At 39.2% G+C, this 18,152-nt stretch overlaps 1 protein-coding gene across 2 annotated transcripts in view; it reads left to right on the top strand.

The window, feature by feature from the left end:
- klhl29 (kelch like family member 29) overlaps positions 1 to 18,152 on the top strand; it is a 173,223-nt gene that overhangs the window by 143,041 nt on the left and 12,030 nt on the right. For both annotated transcript variants that reach the window (XM_079475405.1, XM_079475406.1), the window contains 2 exons: positions 13,021 to 13,203; positions 13,539 to 13,719. In XM_079475405.1, coding sequence (XP_079331531.1) covers positions 13,021 to 13,203; positions 13,539 to 13,719 — 364 coding nt within the window. The remainder of the gene's footprint in view (positions 1 to 13,020; positions 13,204 to 13,538; positions 13,720 to 18,152) is intronic.

Below are 18,152 nucleotides of genomic sequence, written 5' to 3'. Positions count from 1 at the left end.
CGCTTTCCAATTGATAAGCATCATTAAAAGGAACTGTTCACCCAAATGTGGAAACACTGCAACTTGGAAGTTGTTAATATTGAATCCTATCATTTTTGTCTTGTGACGATAAATGCAACTTCAGCCCTATTCGGACAGAGTTACAACTGTTCCCACACAAAAACTGTATGTACCGATTCGGACGGGACTAGATCTCTTAGATTATTACACTGGTGGGAGTGTCTGTTTCATTCGCTTGGGCGTTTCAGAAGATCACATGCTCTGGATATGTGCATTATAGTCACATGGCCCAACAACAGCAGCCTTCTTATAATAAACCCACAGAAATGAAGAAAACGTGATTATTTTAAATAAGAATTTCTTATTTTCATGAATTACCATTAGCATTACATAATTGAGTGAAAAAATAAGGCTGTGTTCAGGACTGATATCAGTAAACTGTAACTATTACAGTTGCCAGTCTTGACAGTTTTATTTTTTGTATTTCGCAGAATATCTATACGATAGGAATGACTGAAATGACGAAATACACACTTTTTTACTAAAATTGTGTGAGAGAAAAAAAACAGACTTTGCAGATTTGCACGAGATTAAAATCAAAGAGTACATCTGAGAAACATGAATTTCTACGCCGGTAAAACTAGTCTCGTCCGAATAGGGCCTATGACTTGAGAGATTCTTTGAGATTTGATGTTATATCAATGTGCTGCCATATAGATTTTTGATACATGACATAAAGAAAACATCTTTATTTGAGTGATGGATTATTTTATGTCGAGCACTGTATAACATTTGAATGCAAAATGATTCATTCGTATTAAACTGAAAAAGGAAAATCATATACATCTGGGAAGGCATGAGAGTGAGTAAACCTAGCGAGAATTTTCACATTTTGGTGACAAAACCTTTTAGTTAACGAGTTAATGTTAATGATACTTTGCAAGCTTGAAGTGTGGCTGTTGAAGAATCCGTATCTTTTCAAGTCAAACAAAAGTTTTTGTTCTGGCACAAACACAATAGCTGTGTCTCCAGCAAGTTGTATGTTTAATTTATGTAAAGAATTGGATCATACCAAACAATATAACACATGATTTGCTGCAAACGTGTAGTTAATGTTGTTGTTCACCAACAAAAAACATCTTGAAACCAAGATTTCGTGAGCATCACCCATGTGGAACATAAGAGGAATCATTGAATAATGTTGACTTTGCTCTTTTATCCAACAATTGAAGTATACTGACGGTCAAACGTTTAGAATTAGGCTTCATGACAAAAATGTTTCTCATGATCTTGATTTGAAGTTGTTTGTTTCAATGTTAAAAAATGACTTTTGTAGACAAAAATATAATTGTGCCAACATGTGGATTTATTTTATTTGAAAGCAAAATATTTATTTAATATTACTTATATAACTTACTTATTATAGTTTTGGTTTATAATATTAGTTTAATTTAGTTTTATAAATATTTTTATTAAGCTTTTATTTTTTTGATTTTTAGAAGTTTAAGCAATTATGGTAAATGCTTTTGTCATTGTATACTTATTTTTTTATTTTATGTTGCTAAATAAATAGATATTTTTTGTTTATTATTATAATGTTAGTGCTTTTTCAAATTTTCCTTTAGTTTAGTTTTCAAATAACGTTTAGATCAATATTAAATTTAATTTCAATTGTCAGAAACGTTTTAATTTTAGTAAAATAAAATAACCTAGCAGCCAATAAGAGTTCAGCATAGATGAAAATTCCTTCAATGCAATTTCAAAAGCTTCGTTTGTTGAGATTTCGAGAAGCTGGATGATAAAATGCCAATTGTATGATTTTTGCATATTCTAGGCAAAGACTGACTTTTTTGAAGATGCTAAAATATATTTTCAGTTATTTCGGGTGCTTTCAGCCAGATTGGTTTACTTTTATTCTAAAATGTGGAGAAATATAAATAAAGAATGAGTAAGTGATTCAAAACGATTGACCGGTAGTGTAAATGATGTCCAAGATGTCCATAAAAGTTTTGGAACCGCCTCATGGTGAAAAATCTGTTTATTGAGTTCTGCATATTAAACGTCCGGAAATGCTTTGTAAATAAGAGGCGCAGTTTGTTGTGTTTATTCTTACTATTAAACAAGATATTTATTGCAATACGTAGCCTCAGCAGAGGAACAAATTGCTCTCGGCCGCTGAGATTTTTCCTACTCGGCAGCCAGAACTCATTTAATAAAGTGAAGTTTAATTATTGTCTGAAAGGTGTTACGAGCTCTGCGTGAACATTGTGTCACTCCCCAGAACTTATTTTCTGCCTGGAAGAGTTAAAGTAATTGGTAAACAAGCGTCACTTTACGATGCTTTCGTGAGTTTAGCTATATTTAGCTAACAAGATGTCTGATGTCTAACTGTGGTTCACCCAACTGGAGTTTTAATTGTTGTTTTCGAGTTCAGGTGACATATTAACTCACAGACTTTGCATAAATGTCTAGTTGAATTTATTCACTTACAAAGTAGCAAAACGTATAATGTCATCATCATTTTTTAAGATCATTTTCACACGTCAGTGTGAATATTGGAAAAGTACGAGATTTACATTTAGTCATTTAGGGAGTGTGTTTTTATACGTTTTTAGATTATATGTATATAAACAACTGTTTTAGTCATGTTTTTGTCACAGAATAAATATTCTGTATAGTCTGATAACATTACGAAGACTTAAACAGAAAGTTGACCAACAATGGCAATTCTTTCATCACTTTCTCCCCCTCAAAACCTGTATGACTTTCTTTCTTCTGCATAACACAAAAGAAGATATTTAGAAGAACGTTGGTAACCCAAAAACATTGACTTCCATTGTACGGACACAATACCACTGAGACATTTCTCTAAATATCTTCTTTTGTGTTCCACAAAAGGAAAAGTCATGCGACGATGAATAAATGATAACAGAATTTTCATTTGTAGGTCCACCATACCTTTAATAGACACATTTCTTCTGTATGTGTGGCAGTCATTTGTTAACAGAAGATGGACTGAACTGAAGTGTTTGATGGGTCTGCTGTCTACAGAACTGTTGGGTGAAGTCTTTATGGTTTGACCATCTGGTCGGGGTGATGAGAAGCCGCGTGTGGACCGTCACCTTTAAGACCCAATAATGAGAGAGAGAGAGAAAACCCGACAACACTCAAGTGCGGTGGAAAGCATAATTTGGTTCTTTTGACAGAGATTGAAGTTGCTCTGCCAAGACTTTGTTATTGTGTGTTTGTTTGTGTGTGCGCTCTCTCGCTACCTGAGCTCGGCTGATAAGTATCTGGTGTGTGAACAGACAGTGGAATGTTTCTTTGATTTCATCCATGAAACATTTTTCACCGAGCGCTCACTCCATCACCACGCAAGGCTTGTTTCACAGCGCACGTGGAAGCAATATTAACCATTACAGTATTTGTCAGAGCTCAGTCTATTTGTCATCATATTTTCTTACGGAGGAAATATAGATTAAAATGCTCCGTAAATCTATTAGTCAACACATTCTTTTGCGAATTCAGCATACGGTGACAGAAAGCTTTATATTCATTAAATCTGACTGAATTTAGATGATGTAGGCAGTTTAACAACACTTATTTTTGGACCCTGTCCCGTGTTCATTATTTACAGTTTTGGTGTAAATGTTACGCCCCTCCTCGTGTCTGTTCGATTTCAGTTTGTGATTATTATCAATGGCCTGTTCCCTCGACACTCAATGCAGGGAAGTCACTTTGTTTTCTGATGCATCTGCATCTTTGTTCCACCTCTCATGAAAAATGAACCTTGGTTTTACCAAAGTAAAAGCTATAAATACTATATCATGAAAACTATAGTAACTACAACGTGATCATTTACGATTACTGTGGTTTTACTACAAATGTTATGATTAAACTATAGTTGCTATCCCATGGCAAATATGGGCGTACCTTAGTTTTATGACAAATATTATGGTAAAACCGGAGTTACCATGCCGTGGTATATTTGGGCTTTCTGTGGTTTTAATAGAAATATCATGTTAAAACTACAGTAAAGTTACTATTCCATGGTCAATTTGGACTTACTATGCAGATATCATGGCTAAAGGACGGATTTTTATGTTTTTTCTACAAGTATCATGATTAAACTATAGCTACTACTATACCATGGTAAATCTGGGCGTACCATCATTTTATTACAAATATTATGGTAAAACCATAGTTACCATACCATGGTAAATTAAGGGGTACTATGATTTTATTTAGCATTTCATCGTGATACTGTAGTTAATGTACCATTGTTAATTCGGGGGGTTACTGTTGTTTTACTACAAATATCATGGTTAAAGTATAGTTACCATGGTAAATATGGGCGTACTATTGTTTAATGAAAAACACCATTACTATAGCATGGTAAATTTGGGTTTTTACCAAAGATATCATAGCATGGTAAATTGGGCTTTCTATGGTATTACCACAAATATCATTGCTAAACTATACTAACTATACCATGATAAATCTAGACTAACTGTGGTTTTACTATGAATATTGTTGTTAAAATATAATTACTGTACCATGGTAAATTTAGATTTACTGTGGTTTTAATACAAACATCATGGTTTAAGTGTACTTACTTTACCACAGTAAATTGGGTTTTACTACAAATATCATGATTAAAATGTGATTCCTGGTCAGGCAAGGTAGTGAGACAAATGTGTGGTTATTATGATTTGACAACAAATACTCTATACTATACTTACAATAGTAAAACCATGGTTCATTTTCATACGGGACAGCAGAAGTGATGTCGTGTGAAACAGCATGGATTCAGCTCAGGTGTGTTTGGACGCGGCACGTGCCGCGCTCCCTCAGAGTCACAGAAAAGCACCAACTGCCCTCAGACTGACAGCATCGGTGGGCTCACCAGGGAACCCGAGCGCTCTTGTCCCTTCCAGACAGATCAGGGCGACAACACACCTGGTGCTCTCCCAGTAACTCACATAGATGGGCGATCCACCCTAATTAAACTCGACAACAGTCTCTCCGACATTAAACAACAGAACAAACCTCAAAAACAAAGAATTTGTTTTCACCGGTCTATGTTTACTAGCCAGTATTCTTTTGAGCTTTCAGTAATTTCTTAAACGTCCAAATTCAGGCTGATTTTAGGGGATCAATCCCATGATCTTTGCGTTGCAAGCGACCAATTCATTAGGACTGCGTGCCAAAATTTGACATAAAAAGCATCCCCTTGCCTTTGAGCTATAGCAACCAATATTAAGTCTCTGGTATCCTTGAGTTTCTGCATGTGCCGTCTCTTACGCTAATTAGTTTTCGATTCAGGATCTGTCCTTCCATTTGGCGAGCATTCACAAAGCTCTTACACAGTTCTTGGAGGTCGACCTCTCAAAACGAAACATTCAATCGGCAAGTGACCGCGTCAATGGTATTGGATTTTGCTGATTTGACACTTACCCCCATCCTTTACAGACCACAAACTGCTTTTACCGACTCATTTCTCCACTGCGCTTGTCTTCAGACCGGCAGCCGAAGGTTGAGAGCGGAAGGATGGCGTTTCTTAGGGCGTCTGCGTTTGTTTAATTGGTTTAACCGAGCGGTGACCGCAGGCTGAGCCTCATTGGTTTTCGAGTCTCACCTTCAGCGTTGGGTCAAGTCAGAATAATTAGTCCTTCATGATGATAAAACTCAGCGTCACAGTAAGATGCCCAGGGATCTCAATGACGTGCAGTTGTTACTGTGGCTTAGATGGTGAAGCATTGCAAAGGTCATTGGTTTGAACCTACACATAATGTGTACAATAAATGTATTGCCTGTCGCTTTGGATAAATGTGTCTGCCAGAGCACAAAAGGTTTGAGGCCGAGCGCGGAGTGTGCGAGACGAATTGAGAACATTTCCAGCACAACTGTCTGCTTCTTCAGCTGCAACCGATACTCACGCGGCTCCCCGTCCGTCTGCGACTCCCGTGTCAAAATTGGCGGTTAGTTCATTTGATGGAATAATTGAATTTCCCGTTCACAAGTCTCTTGTTGGATTAGTCGATGGTGAAGAATGGAAATGAGAAATCTGTCAACGCTAATCACAAAGTTACGTTCAGCTGTTTCAGCTGCTGATCACTTTTCTTCATGGAATTTACATCTGGAAGTGTTGAAGGATGATTTTCTTGGGCTTGGTGGGCCCGCAGTGTTTTCAATTCGCCTTTCAGATTTAATCCCATTTAAGTTGCTCTATCGAGCAGGATTTTTGCTCTATTTTGGCTGCTAAACTATTAAATAAGACATTGCTGCTTTTAGAGACAGAGACTAATCGACAAGGCTTTTGAAGATGAAAAATGTACAGACTGATTCAGAATAATGTTTTACGATGTCTGGGAGTTATTTTCCTTGTAGAATGGAGCAAAGGCATAGGGTTTGATTCCTTTGTAGGTAGATACTTTTATTTACTGTACGTTTCTAAACAAACGACCATGAGATTGCTAAAGTCGGCTTTTTGTAAATTGTTTAAATTAAAAAGTCCCGATAAAGAACTACACTAGCCAAATTGCAGCCACAAAATAGAGATGTTCTTGTTACCATGGAAACAAGAAGCGCCACCCATGCCTTAACAAGAGCTCAGGAGCGACTACATGATCCCATGACGCATTGCAAATTTTCTAATGAAAGGTCCCAGCCCTCTAAAGACTTAAATAGATATTATACTTCAAATATATCATACTTTATTCATTTAGTTTATGGATTGTGTCACTCATTTTATATTGTACTGTTTATTTGAATATATTATTTACAATACTAATGGAATAAGTAATTAATCACCTCGTAAAATGTGTTAAGTTTCAAGTAGTAAATTTCGAATCGTTTTTTCCTCCGAGTCAGTGTTTGTAATGTTGTGATATATCTCAGAGCAGGCCGGTTTTATAGCTCAAAACTCTTTATTGATTTCTCTTTTTAATCACTGTAGAGAAAGCGGATGGCAAAGATTGTTCTGGGACGTAGGCCGCAGGAAAGTGGCCCATCATTGTTGTGCGGTATAATTCTACTGGTGCTTGTGTTGTGAACAGTTTGCTCATAGACTTTTAATGGACTTCGAGTGCAGGGTGAAACGTTTATGTGTTTATGATGATTCAATCTGTTCAGGCTGTTACACTGTGCACCCACGATCAAAAACTATTCGCTTTTGCCAGAGTTTGTAACTTTATGGCATCAGCTCTTTGGAAATACATACAGGATTTTTTGGGGTTTGTTTTTGCAAGTATGCTGCTAGTAAACTTGATGATATTATTATTATAGGTATTAACAAGGCATTTTGGATATATACATATAGGTAGTTGGATGGATGGATGGATGGATGGATGGATGGATGGGTGGATGGATAGATGGATGGATAGATGGATGGATAGAGTTGCAGTATTTGAAATCTGAAAAAATACAGAGCATTTTTCCTCTTATTTTGACCTGTTTCTCCAGTTTTTGTTTTCTTCGAATAAATGCAAATAGAAACAATATTTTTATTTGAAATTTGGGAGAAATGTTGTTAGTAGTTCACAGAATGAAACGAAAATGATAATTTTACCTATAAATAGTAATTCAGATTTTTTTATTATTTCTGTTGCTGTACTTATATACCGTATACTATAGCTTTATTATTTTAAAGGAAATGTGGTTGGTCTCATAAAAACCCATCGATCAGACAGCTTCTTTGGTGTTTTTAACCCAAAGCAAGCAAGCCGTAGTCTGGAACTCATGTTATGCCAGCAGCCAGGAGTCTACATGGCTCACGTGACTGACCTGCTCATGTACCTGAGCCAAAATTAGAGGGTAAAGCCAAAAATCCAGCGGTGCAGCGGGGTTCCCAGCTTAGAGATTTATAGCTAAGCGGGTACGCCCAGGTTACACAGAGCTTTAAAGGGACTTCGTTCATCCATTACTGCTATGAGAACGAAAGGATTTTCATTTAATCTCTAACTGCAACATTCTTAAAATAATCTGCTGATAAAAGAAACATGTTTTTGCGTGTTTACATGCATATCAATAAACCGGCTACGAAAAAAGAAAACATGTTTACATGGAAGTTTGAGACTTGCCAGGTTTCTCACGTGCAGTGACTTTACCATCGATAGTCCGTCAAGAAATGAAAAATATTCATTCAAAGCTGTATTTTTATACCTCTTCTCAATTTGGCAGTACCTGCATATGCAACAATAGTTTTGCCATTTCTACATCAACTGCATGATTCGAGAGCGGACTTTTATGCATTATTTTATGGCAAGTTCCATTTGAGACTTTTACTAATATGCTTCACATTATCAAAACTGGGAATAAACAGTAAAGACGTTTACATGCAACTACCTTAGCCAAGCAGGTTTTGCTCACGCTGTTTCCCAGATAAAAGAAAACCGTTTTACGCGTTTACAAGACCTTGACTTTGCATGTAAACGCGCTCAATGTGTTTCTGAGGTGGAGCATCTTATGGCTTCTTCAGTCTCGATTGATTTGCTCTTAAATGTTCAATGGTTTTTGGATCACACTGGAGGGATTTAAAGAGAGATCAAACCCAGACAATTCTGACATTGTGTATTTCCTGTCATGTTATTTATAATCTTTTTAACTCATTCTTCTGAGGAACCCAAAAGACGATATTTTGAGCCGTCTTAGTGGTCCATAAGATGACAGTCAGTGGGGTTCAGTGTTTGGTTACCAATACCAACATCTACTGCAGGATAATGTCATACACGTTTGAAATGACATGATTAAATCATTTCCACTTCCCTTTTAAAAGAAATGACATCCCATCACATTCAGACTTACAGGTTTAAAGCTACAATATTAGAACGAGCCTACTGTAGGCCTCTTAAGGAGAGAGAGAGAACATACTCTTCTTCTCGTTTTTGGACACGTCCAGGTTTAAATGGTTGGAAAGAGCAAGACTCGGGCAATTACGTGAAAGTCAACCACTTGCGGGAGCACGTCGAATCTTGGTTAAGGGACTCCGGGGTCTCCTTCCAGGCCAAGGTGACGGTTGATTTGAACAGTTTTGCTTCCTACCAGCAGTGAAGGAGATACAGGAGAGATTGAGCGCAGGGGGAGAGGAGGCAAGACAGTTATTTACCGACTTTCTCCTCTCTGGATGTTATCCTTATTGCTCTTTAGCTCGGTGGGGGATGAGAGCTACCTGGCTGCCTGACGTTATGTCTTGCAAACCTTTATTTACCGATGGCAGCCGCTCAAGCGATGCCATAGATAGGACTCATTAGGAGGAAGCGGTGCGGAAGAGACGGGCGTGATTGCGGGACCGTTTCCTGTGGGAGGCCGTGAGCGCAGAGCGAGGAGAAGCTCACCTGTCAGAGGTGTGGAGCGCTTCCCGTGGCTGCTCATCATGCCGGGAGCGTAAGTGTGGGGAGGTAAAAGGAAAAGTAGATGTTGGGGGAGTCCGCTCCGCCCCGTCCCCGGATAAACTGTTTGATTGACGGATCATGCTGCAGCCTGACTTTTTTATTGGGAGGTAACATAAATGGGTTTAGTTTTGGCTCAACAGATGTCTAGTAAGCGGTTAAAGTCTACCAAATTGTTTCACGTTTATTAGTGTTTTATTAGTAAATGCTTTTAGTTAAATGCATCACGTGCACTACGCTCTCAGGCGTCAGGTCAGTTGGTAATACCTAGAATTTCAAAATCAAGTGCAGGCGGCAGATCCTTTTCCTATCTAGCGCCTAAACTTTGGAACAGTCTTCCCTGCAATGTCCGGGAGGCGGACACACTCTGTCAGTTTAAATCTAGACTAAAGACGCATCTTTTTAATCTTGCATACACTAGATTATCATAATATATGTATTTCAAAGATCTAGGCTGCACTAGTTAGATCAACCGGAACCAGGGACACTTCCAATAACAACTGATGCATTTGTTGCATCAAAGAGTGCAGAACAGTACTCTACTCTCAGCCAGTCTTGTCTCATTGTTCCAAGGTTACAAGAGCGGAGCGGGCAGGGCGCAATCAATTCCTAGACCTGACAAATGCTGGACGAAGGAAGTGACGTCCCTACAAAACTTCAGCCACTATTAGATTATTAATGATAATTTTAAATCTAATTTTTTTTTATTTTCGCCTTGTTGTGCAAGCACTGTTGAGCTTGTGCAGAGGCTGCAGTTTTTGCCAGAGGGGAACTGGAATCCCCTGGTTAGGCCTGGTTTCCCTCCGAGGTTTTTTTTCTCCTCCAATGGAGTTTTGGGTTCCTCGCCACCGTTTGCATACTGTTTTGCACTGTTTTGCCTGGCCGGGGGGGCTGCTAGAATTTGATAGTCTTATTTAATTAACTCTGCATATAGTAATTTATTGTGTGTCTGATATTTGACCTGTGTTTTGAATTCCATAACCTTTTATGTTTTACTTATAGTCATTTTTTCTTGTACAGCTGCTTTGTAACAATGAAAATTGTAAAAAGCGCTATATAAATAAAGCTGACTTGACTTAACATGAATGAGAAATTTTGTTTTTCAGCATTTTGTAATGTTTGTGTTAAAGGTCCAGTGATGTTTTTGGAGGATCTATTGACGCATATATAATATACTACATATATAAGTATATGATGCAATATAATATACATAACTATGTGTTCAGAGGTGTATAAAGACCTTACGTAATAAAGCTTTATGTTTTTATTAGCGTTATTTTGTAAATACGTGAATACGTGACGACATATTAGTCCTGTGTCAGCCACCGTAGTGCTTGGTGGAGTGAGCCATTGGTTGCAATTCGCAGCCTCACCGCTAGATGCCGCAAAATTTCATGCACTTGACTTTTAACTACTAGTACTCAAAGTACTTAATGCTACAAAACTCTTATGGTGTAAAACGTTTGCCAATGTTATAAAACAAATTATCAGAAAGGGTAAAGATTTCCTTTCGCTTTGAATGTCTAATTTCAGAACTGAAGAAGATAAGAGAAACCTTCAGCACATTAATAGTCCATTTGCATCAGCGCCGTCTCTCTCCGGCTGAACGGCGCACGAGTCTCTGCCAGCTGCTTTAGCAGTCTGAATCTTTCTTATATCTCAGTTAAGACAAAACCCCTCATAGTGTATCCATTCCTCTCGCTCGTTGAGTTTTTTCTTCTCTCTTTTCCACTCCACTTGTGTGTTACCTGCCCTGGAGAGAAGCGCTCAGATTGAGGAGAAGAGCGATAGAGAAATGGAGAGGGGGAGAGAAAAAGATGACAATGTTTTAAAAGAAAGATGCTAGAGCGAAGAGAAGCCCATGGATCAGGAGCGCGGCTGTTGTCAGGGGAGCGCAGGGGAAGTATTGATTCGGAAAGATGAGCCGGCGGTTAGAGGAAGCTCCAGAACATCTCCCTCTCTCTCTCTCAATGTTTCCTCCTGCACCTTAAACAAAAGCCGGTCTCCGGCAGGCGATTTGATGACAAGCCCCGCGCCGGTGTAGACATGAGAAGTCTGAACATCGTGACCCTTACACACAACAGTAGGCTTATATTGAATGTATTACTGGGTTTGGTTACACTTGGCGATTTTTGTCGGAATTCTTCATTTTCCATCGGCTGGAGCATTTCAACATGGTTTAAGATTTCTGTGCAGTAATAAAAGTCAATAATAGGCTTTTATCTGTTCCCCAGGTTGGGAACCACTGGCCTAGAGTTTTCTATGGTGCATTGCTGTGTGGTTGCTAAGGTGTTTTGAGAGGTTTCTATGGTGTTCTAGATGGTTCCTCCAGGCCAAAATGTTCCTTTATAGCATTGCCTCATAACGCTTTATTAGTTAAGGTCTTTATACACATCTGAACACATGGTTATGTATATTATATTTCATTTCTGTCAACAGATCCTCCTAAAGTTAAAGGTGTCTGTCAAATACATAAACTGCACAGGTGTAGTGTCCAAAATGCCTACGTCTTGAATATTGGGGTGTTTCTAGATATGACTCGACTTAGAGACTATTCAACCCATTTAACATCCGCCGGGCAACACTCTTACATTACAAATTCAATTAACAACGCTCGTATTGTCAATAAAGCTGCATTATTTGAGGCATCATTCATGTTTGTAGCACACACAGCTTTTTATATATAATATGACTATATTTTTTTCATCATTTATTAAACCTCACGTCATTCCAAATCTGTTTGACTTTCTTCCTTCTGCAGAACACAAAAGAAGATATTTTTAAGAATGTTGGTAACCAAACAATATTGCATTTATTCATTTGGCAGACCCTTTGTGCGAAGCGATAAAAAGAGCGATCCAAAGCGATATTAACCCAACACTCATTGACTTCCATCAATGGACACAAAACCACCGAGACATTTCTTAAATATCTCCTTCATACAGGTTATAAAAAGGTTAAATAAAAGATGACGGAATTGTTATTTTGGGGGAATCTCTCACCCAATCAGATTTCACTTTTATCATTGTAATTGTTCTGCTCTTACAAACGATAAACAAGCACTTTTGAATATCTAAGCTGTACCACGTGAAAAACTCCGAATGAAAGCGACACGGGACAAGATCACGGATGAGTGCACAGGTGCAAATGATGCATTTCATGTGGTGCTGAAGCTGACGTGCCGGCGGTTTTAAGACACTTGAGGGCATGCGGCCAAACAGATGGTTATGAGTTTAGTTAAGCTCTGATAATTCACTTACACTCTTCATTGGACACACACGCACAGACAGACTCGTGATGTGGGGCGCGACTTAACCTGGATTTCAGATTTGATATCAAACTGAACGATAACGCTATAAAGATATATAGTGTTGTGTATTTCCTTACTGTTTTATTTTTGGGAAAGCTGTTCCTTTAAGAAACTTGTTTCTTGTTTTATACACCGTCTCTAGTGTTTGTCTGATATGGTGTGGGAGAACAACAGTCTTCTTTGGGGGGTCCCTGCAGTCCATCAGTACACCATAAAGAATGGCCTCTCTCCCAGCCCAGTCATGCGCTCTATTTCAACACCTCGACACCCCACCACAGGGGCGATAAACTCTGATTTTTGTATCCTTTGTCTAACCCGCAGGTGTCGCAGAGGTGATCGTGCTGGTCGGAGGCAGGCAGGCCATCGGCATGAACCAGCGTTCTCTCACTGCCGTCACCTGCTTCAACCCGCAGAACAGCAAGTGGTATCCGCTCGCCAGCCTTCCGTTCTACGACCGCGAATTCTTCAGCGTCATTTCGGCAGGGGACAACATTTACCTGTCAGGTATGTCGGATTTTGGAGCGAACGTTGTTTATCAAGCGAAATACGAAATGTGGTCACTTCTCAGGCGCTGACTGTTTCTCGCCACATGATCTCGTGAAGGATGGTCCTAACGCTGTGCATTAATCTAGGCCGGGACTCGATCCGTGTCTAGGGAACTGCCCTTTAGATTCTAGCAGACGCACAGTATCAAAACAGCAGCAACAAATCCCACATCACCTGGGTTATTTCAGTTTTTCTACTCTCTGAGACCGAGTTAATACGAGTGTACATGTTCGAAATGACATTGTGCAATGTCAGAGTCATGTGGTGTGACCGATACGTCACCCTGTTTCCAGGTGGGACGGAGTCGGGGGTGACGATGGCAGATGTGTGGTGCTACATGTCACTTCTGGACAACTGGAATCTGGTTTCCCGAATGACCGTCCCCCGCTGCAGACACGGCAGCCTGGTGTATGATGGGAAACTTTACACCATCGGAGGACTCGGAGTGGCCGGAAACTTGGACCATGTGGAAAGGTGATTTTTGTTATTTAGATCAGCTAGACTTGCTTTGTTTAATTACTATTCATTACTTCATGACTGCATTTTTATGCATGACCTTTAGACCATTTTGACCATTAAACATCACTGACCAAGAAGCACAACCCATTTCATTTTTAGAACTTAATGAAGACGTCAAACGAACATCTTTGCGACTAACAAAGATGTTAAATCTCTGTCTAGTCATTTTATTAAGCATGTGTCACCTTGAGATGCTTTCCAAACAGTATTAAATGAGTTCACATCTAGTCTGAACTCTTATTGGCAGCTTATTCTTCATTATGCCGTCATTCAATTCAAAACATTATAATAACTTTTTGCTTTTTAATGAAACAAATCAATGTATTTACCAAAATAATTGTAAATATTTTTGCATACGTCATCTTATTTAATGATTATGAGAACATTTCACGTGATCCTAAACCTTTGAGCATTGGTGTATAAATAGCATTTTGGCTTAACACCTCATACGCGATGTCAGATTTGAAGTCTCGATAAATCTTGCACTAATCTCAAAGGGAGATATCATCTGTAATAGACTTCTGTGAGATACTGGCTCAGTGAAACGGTGCATTATTGGTAATGCGGTCTTTTTTATATGTGAAGAAAGTTTATATCATCTGTTGTGATTGTGATTAACCTCTCGGAGCAGCGCTGTAAAAAACAGGCCGGAGCTCCGATCGCAAGCGGTGTGAAAGCGCCAGATTAAACGGCGCGATCAAAAAAACATTATGGTTTGTATTAAGAGAGTCTGCTGTAGCTCATTACTGCTCGGTGAATCTATCTATTTCTTTAAAATGCCTTCTGTGGCATAGTAACCAACCCGCTTTCCTGGCCGTACACTTCATTTACACGTATGTATTCGGAAGACACTGCATGTGCCTCACAGCGTATTTAATAGATACATTTATTTGTAGATTCCCTAGGAATCGAACCCATGACCTTGGTGTTTCAATGCATACTACCGGAATGCGTTGTCTATGCTCGTGTCATATTAATGTTTCATGTCGGTTATGTAATGCCCTCAAGCGTGCAGTACATGCATGCAGTCGATCGCATGGCTTATAACCATCCCTTCCACAACGGAGAGCTAGAACCTGCTTGCGTGCGCATGAAATCGATATCATAACCCAGAATCCCCACCATTACATTCTCATTATTGACACAGAGACTGCAGGTTGAGCAGAACGACATGCCTCGCGGTTCAGCGCCGCCACGGGGATAAACACTCATTACTTTTGAAAGCAGTTATTCGAATCGCATCAATCTCAAACACCTTAAACACTCGATGTGACTTTGCATCCGCAGTGTACAGTGTTGAGTACAGTAGGCTGTGTCGAGGGTCTCCGCGTCACGAGGGGCTGCGGAGTGTTGCTGCCTCTAGTAGTTGAACGGACGAACTTCACACGGCAACTTATTTTATTTCGCCATCATTAGGTTATTTGCGGTGTGTCAGCAATAGACTTACATGGGTTATGGTTGAGATGACGTAGTAGGTGTTGTTTTAGGGGTGCAAGTGTTTTAGGTCGCTAGAGCTGTCGCCATATCACTGAATGTTATCGATTGAAAATGAACAAAAGTGATATATAGACATGGTTGTATGATTATATGTCATTTTTTGTTATTTTTAATATAACGGGCCATTACACAGCTACTTACCGCATAAGCAATTAGACACAAAATATCAGATATAGGCAACATATTTTATAGTTGTTTTATTACGGGAAACGGTGATTTTACGACTGTAGTTGAGCGGTCCGATATCACTTAATCCCAGATGTGAGATGGTTATCGAAGAATCAGATGTGAATACGAAATGATCTGCAAAATTAGGAAAACTAGGCTTAATGATGTTACGTTAAAGGGATAGTTCACCCAAAAGTAGCAATTCGGATATAATTGATTCACCCTCATGTCACGACTTCTGTCTTCTGCAGAACACAAAAGAAGATATTTTGAAGAATGATCCCCATTGACTTCCATTGAATGGACACAAAACCCTTTCTCAAAATATCTTCTTTTGTGCTTCACTGCTACAACTGAATTTTTATTCAATGAGAACATATTTATATTTTTGGATGAACTATCCCTTTAACAGATGCTTTCTTCCATGCCTAAGGTCTCTTTATAAAGCTCCAGCGCCGTATTTTCCTCCATCTCTCTCTCTCTCTCTCTCTCTCGCTCTCTCAATCTCTTGCTCTCTCAATCTCTTGCTCTTCTTGTTTATGCCCCACCATCTGTCTTCTCGCACGTTTCCCTCCGCCCCAACCATGAAATCAGTCACGCTTTTATGAATTATGTCTTCAGTAAGCTTGTCTCACGGCCACCACTCGCTTCAGTCCTACCGCAGCACGAGCGCCGAGTGGCCAGGCATCACGGTCTCCTGTTCTTTTTTAATGGTACAGTATGTTGTTTCGAAACAGTATGTTGTTTTTTGTGTGTTTGTTTGTGCATAGAGGCAAACCGGTGAGCGGGGTTGATTGCTTATTCTAACAGAAATAAAAGGAAATGCTTTCCCCCTATAAACTTCATTCTGTGTTTAATGAGCTCATATAGTTAGTACAGAGAAAGCAGCGTGAAATATTCATATAATTGAGTTCATTTGGGTAATGAGAGTTATAGTGAGATTGGTGTGGAATGCGTGACATCACATAAGCACACAGTCGGCATTTTTGACGCTATTAAAATGAAAGTCGCCGCCTTGATTTCATGGGTTGTTTTTGCAGCTTTCGCTGTTTTGTAATTGCTACACTTGTATTTGGTTTGTTAAATGTTTCATTTAATGTCGGATGGATGGATTATATTACAAATAGTAACAATAACTTCTCGTTGATGACGTTGTAATGTATTTTTTACAGCATTTATTCATTTGTTAATGTTAGTTAATGTAAATATAATTGTTCTTTTATGTTGGTTCACCACATTTAGTGTTAAATATTCGTTAGTTGACATTAACTAAGATTAATAGACGAACTACGTAAAGTACTTTTTTCAGCATTTAATTTTAAATCACACTTCCCAGTTACTGTAGGAATCCTTTATTTACCAAATATATTTACTTTTCACGTGCTAAAGTGCCTACAAATATTTAAACGTCCCAGTGCTTTTTTTTTAACTATTTATTTAGTTATATTTCCAAAATGTAGAAATAGTTTTCCCCGGGTGTCGGTCCAGTCCCGTGACAAATCTACACTGATAGAGTAGTCCATTAGACACCAGCACAAGTATGACAAAAGAATGGATGGCCCGACGCTTTACGGCCCGATCCCACGGTCGCCTGGACTCAAAAATGCTTTCTGTTCTCAGATGAGAATCCCCCCATCTGAGGTCCATTTACTCTTCGTTTACCCTGCCCGGAAATCAGCGTCCCTCCTCAGAGATGCTTTGACAGTAATCCTGTTCCTATTGTCTGCTAACCTGAAGAATCTGTCAAGTCCTTTAGTGCACCCCACTGGAAACATACACACACAGAGAGAGAGGTTAGATGCTCTTTATTTCAAACAACATTCATATTTCAAATGTATTTCTTTTTAGGTAAAACAGATACTAGCTTACTTCATATCAAAGCTCTCATCTGTATGTGTGAAGAGGAGGGGGTGTGATGTGTGTCTGCACCTCCGTGGGCCCACGGGTGTCCGTGCCGTACCGTGGGGCGTGTTCCGTCGCACCCTGCCGTGATAATCCAGCACTCGGTGGGATTATGAATCTTCAGAACTCCGTCGCCCGCTGCGGCCCCCCGCCAGCTAGTTAGACTCCCATCTCCTGCCGCCGCCGCCGCCTTCTGCCCATGTGGAAATGAGTATGAAGAGCAGCCAAAACTGAACTAAACCCCTTCTCTAATTACAAACCTCTCCACTTCCCCTCGCCCGTCTCTTCAGCTCACATAAACAAGTCCGCGGGCGATGTTCGATAGCCAGCGTCTCAGAGCGGCGTGCATGGCGGGTGGCTAGCTTTGCAAATCTAATGAGAGAAATCTGCCGATTTCGTGGGATATGTTTTTGTGCGTCGCCTTAATGGCTGTTCATCATTTAGTGCATTTTAAATTATTTCATTTTGGAGTCGTTTTTGAGCTTACCACAATTCTTTCCACGTTTTAGAATAAGTCATAGAAAAATAAGAAAACATGTAATGTAACTTTGGGAGTTATGTCGTGACTAAAAAACCCCAAAATAAATCATTTGCGTTTGCCTATAATTCGCAAAAAATGGTTTATACATTTTACCCCAAATTGCGTTCACATCATTTCTGGGATCATTTTTATCATTATTACTCGAAAACATTTGAACAAGTATTTTTATTTTATAATTAAGCCAATGAATATGTTGGCACAATAATACATTTCCCTATATAACTCATTTCAGACACATGCTTTTAGTTTAGTTAGACCCTAGACTTCTATTATAATCATT

Source organism: Barbatula barbatula (genome assembly GCF_947034865.1).
Source record: "Barbatula barbatula genome assembly, chromosome: 15".
Taxonomy (NCBI): Eukaryota; Metazoa; Chordata; class Actinopteri; order Cypriniformes; family Nemacheilidae; genus Barbatula; species Barbatula barbatula.
The sequence above is the reverse complement of the archived record's forward strand: the minus strand, read 5'-3'. Positions and strand labels throughout refer to the sequence as shown.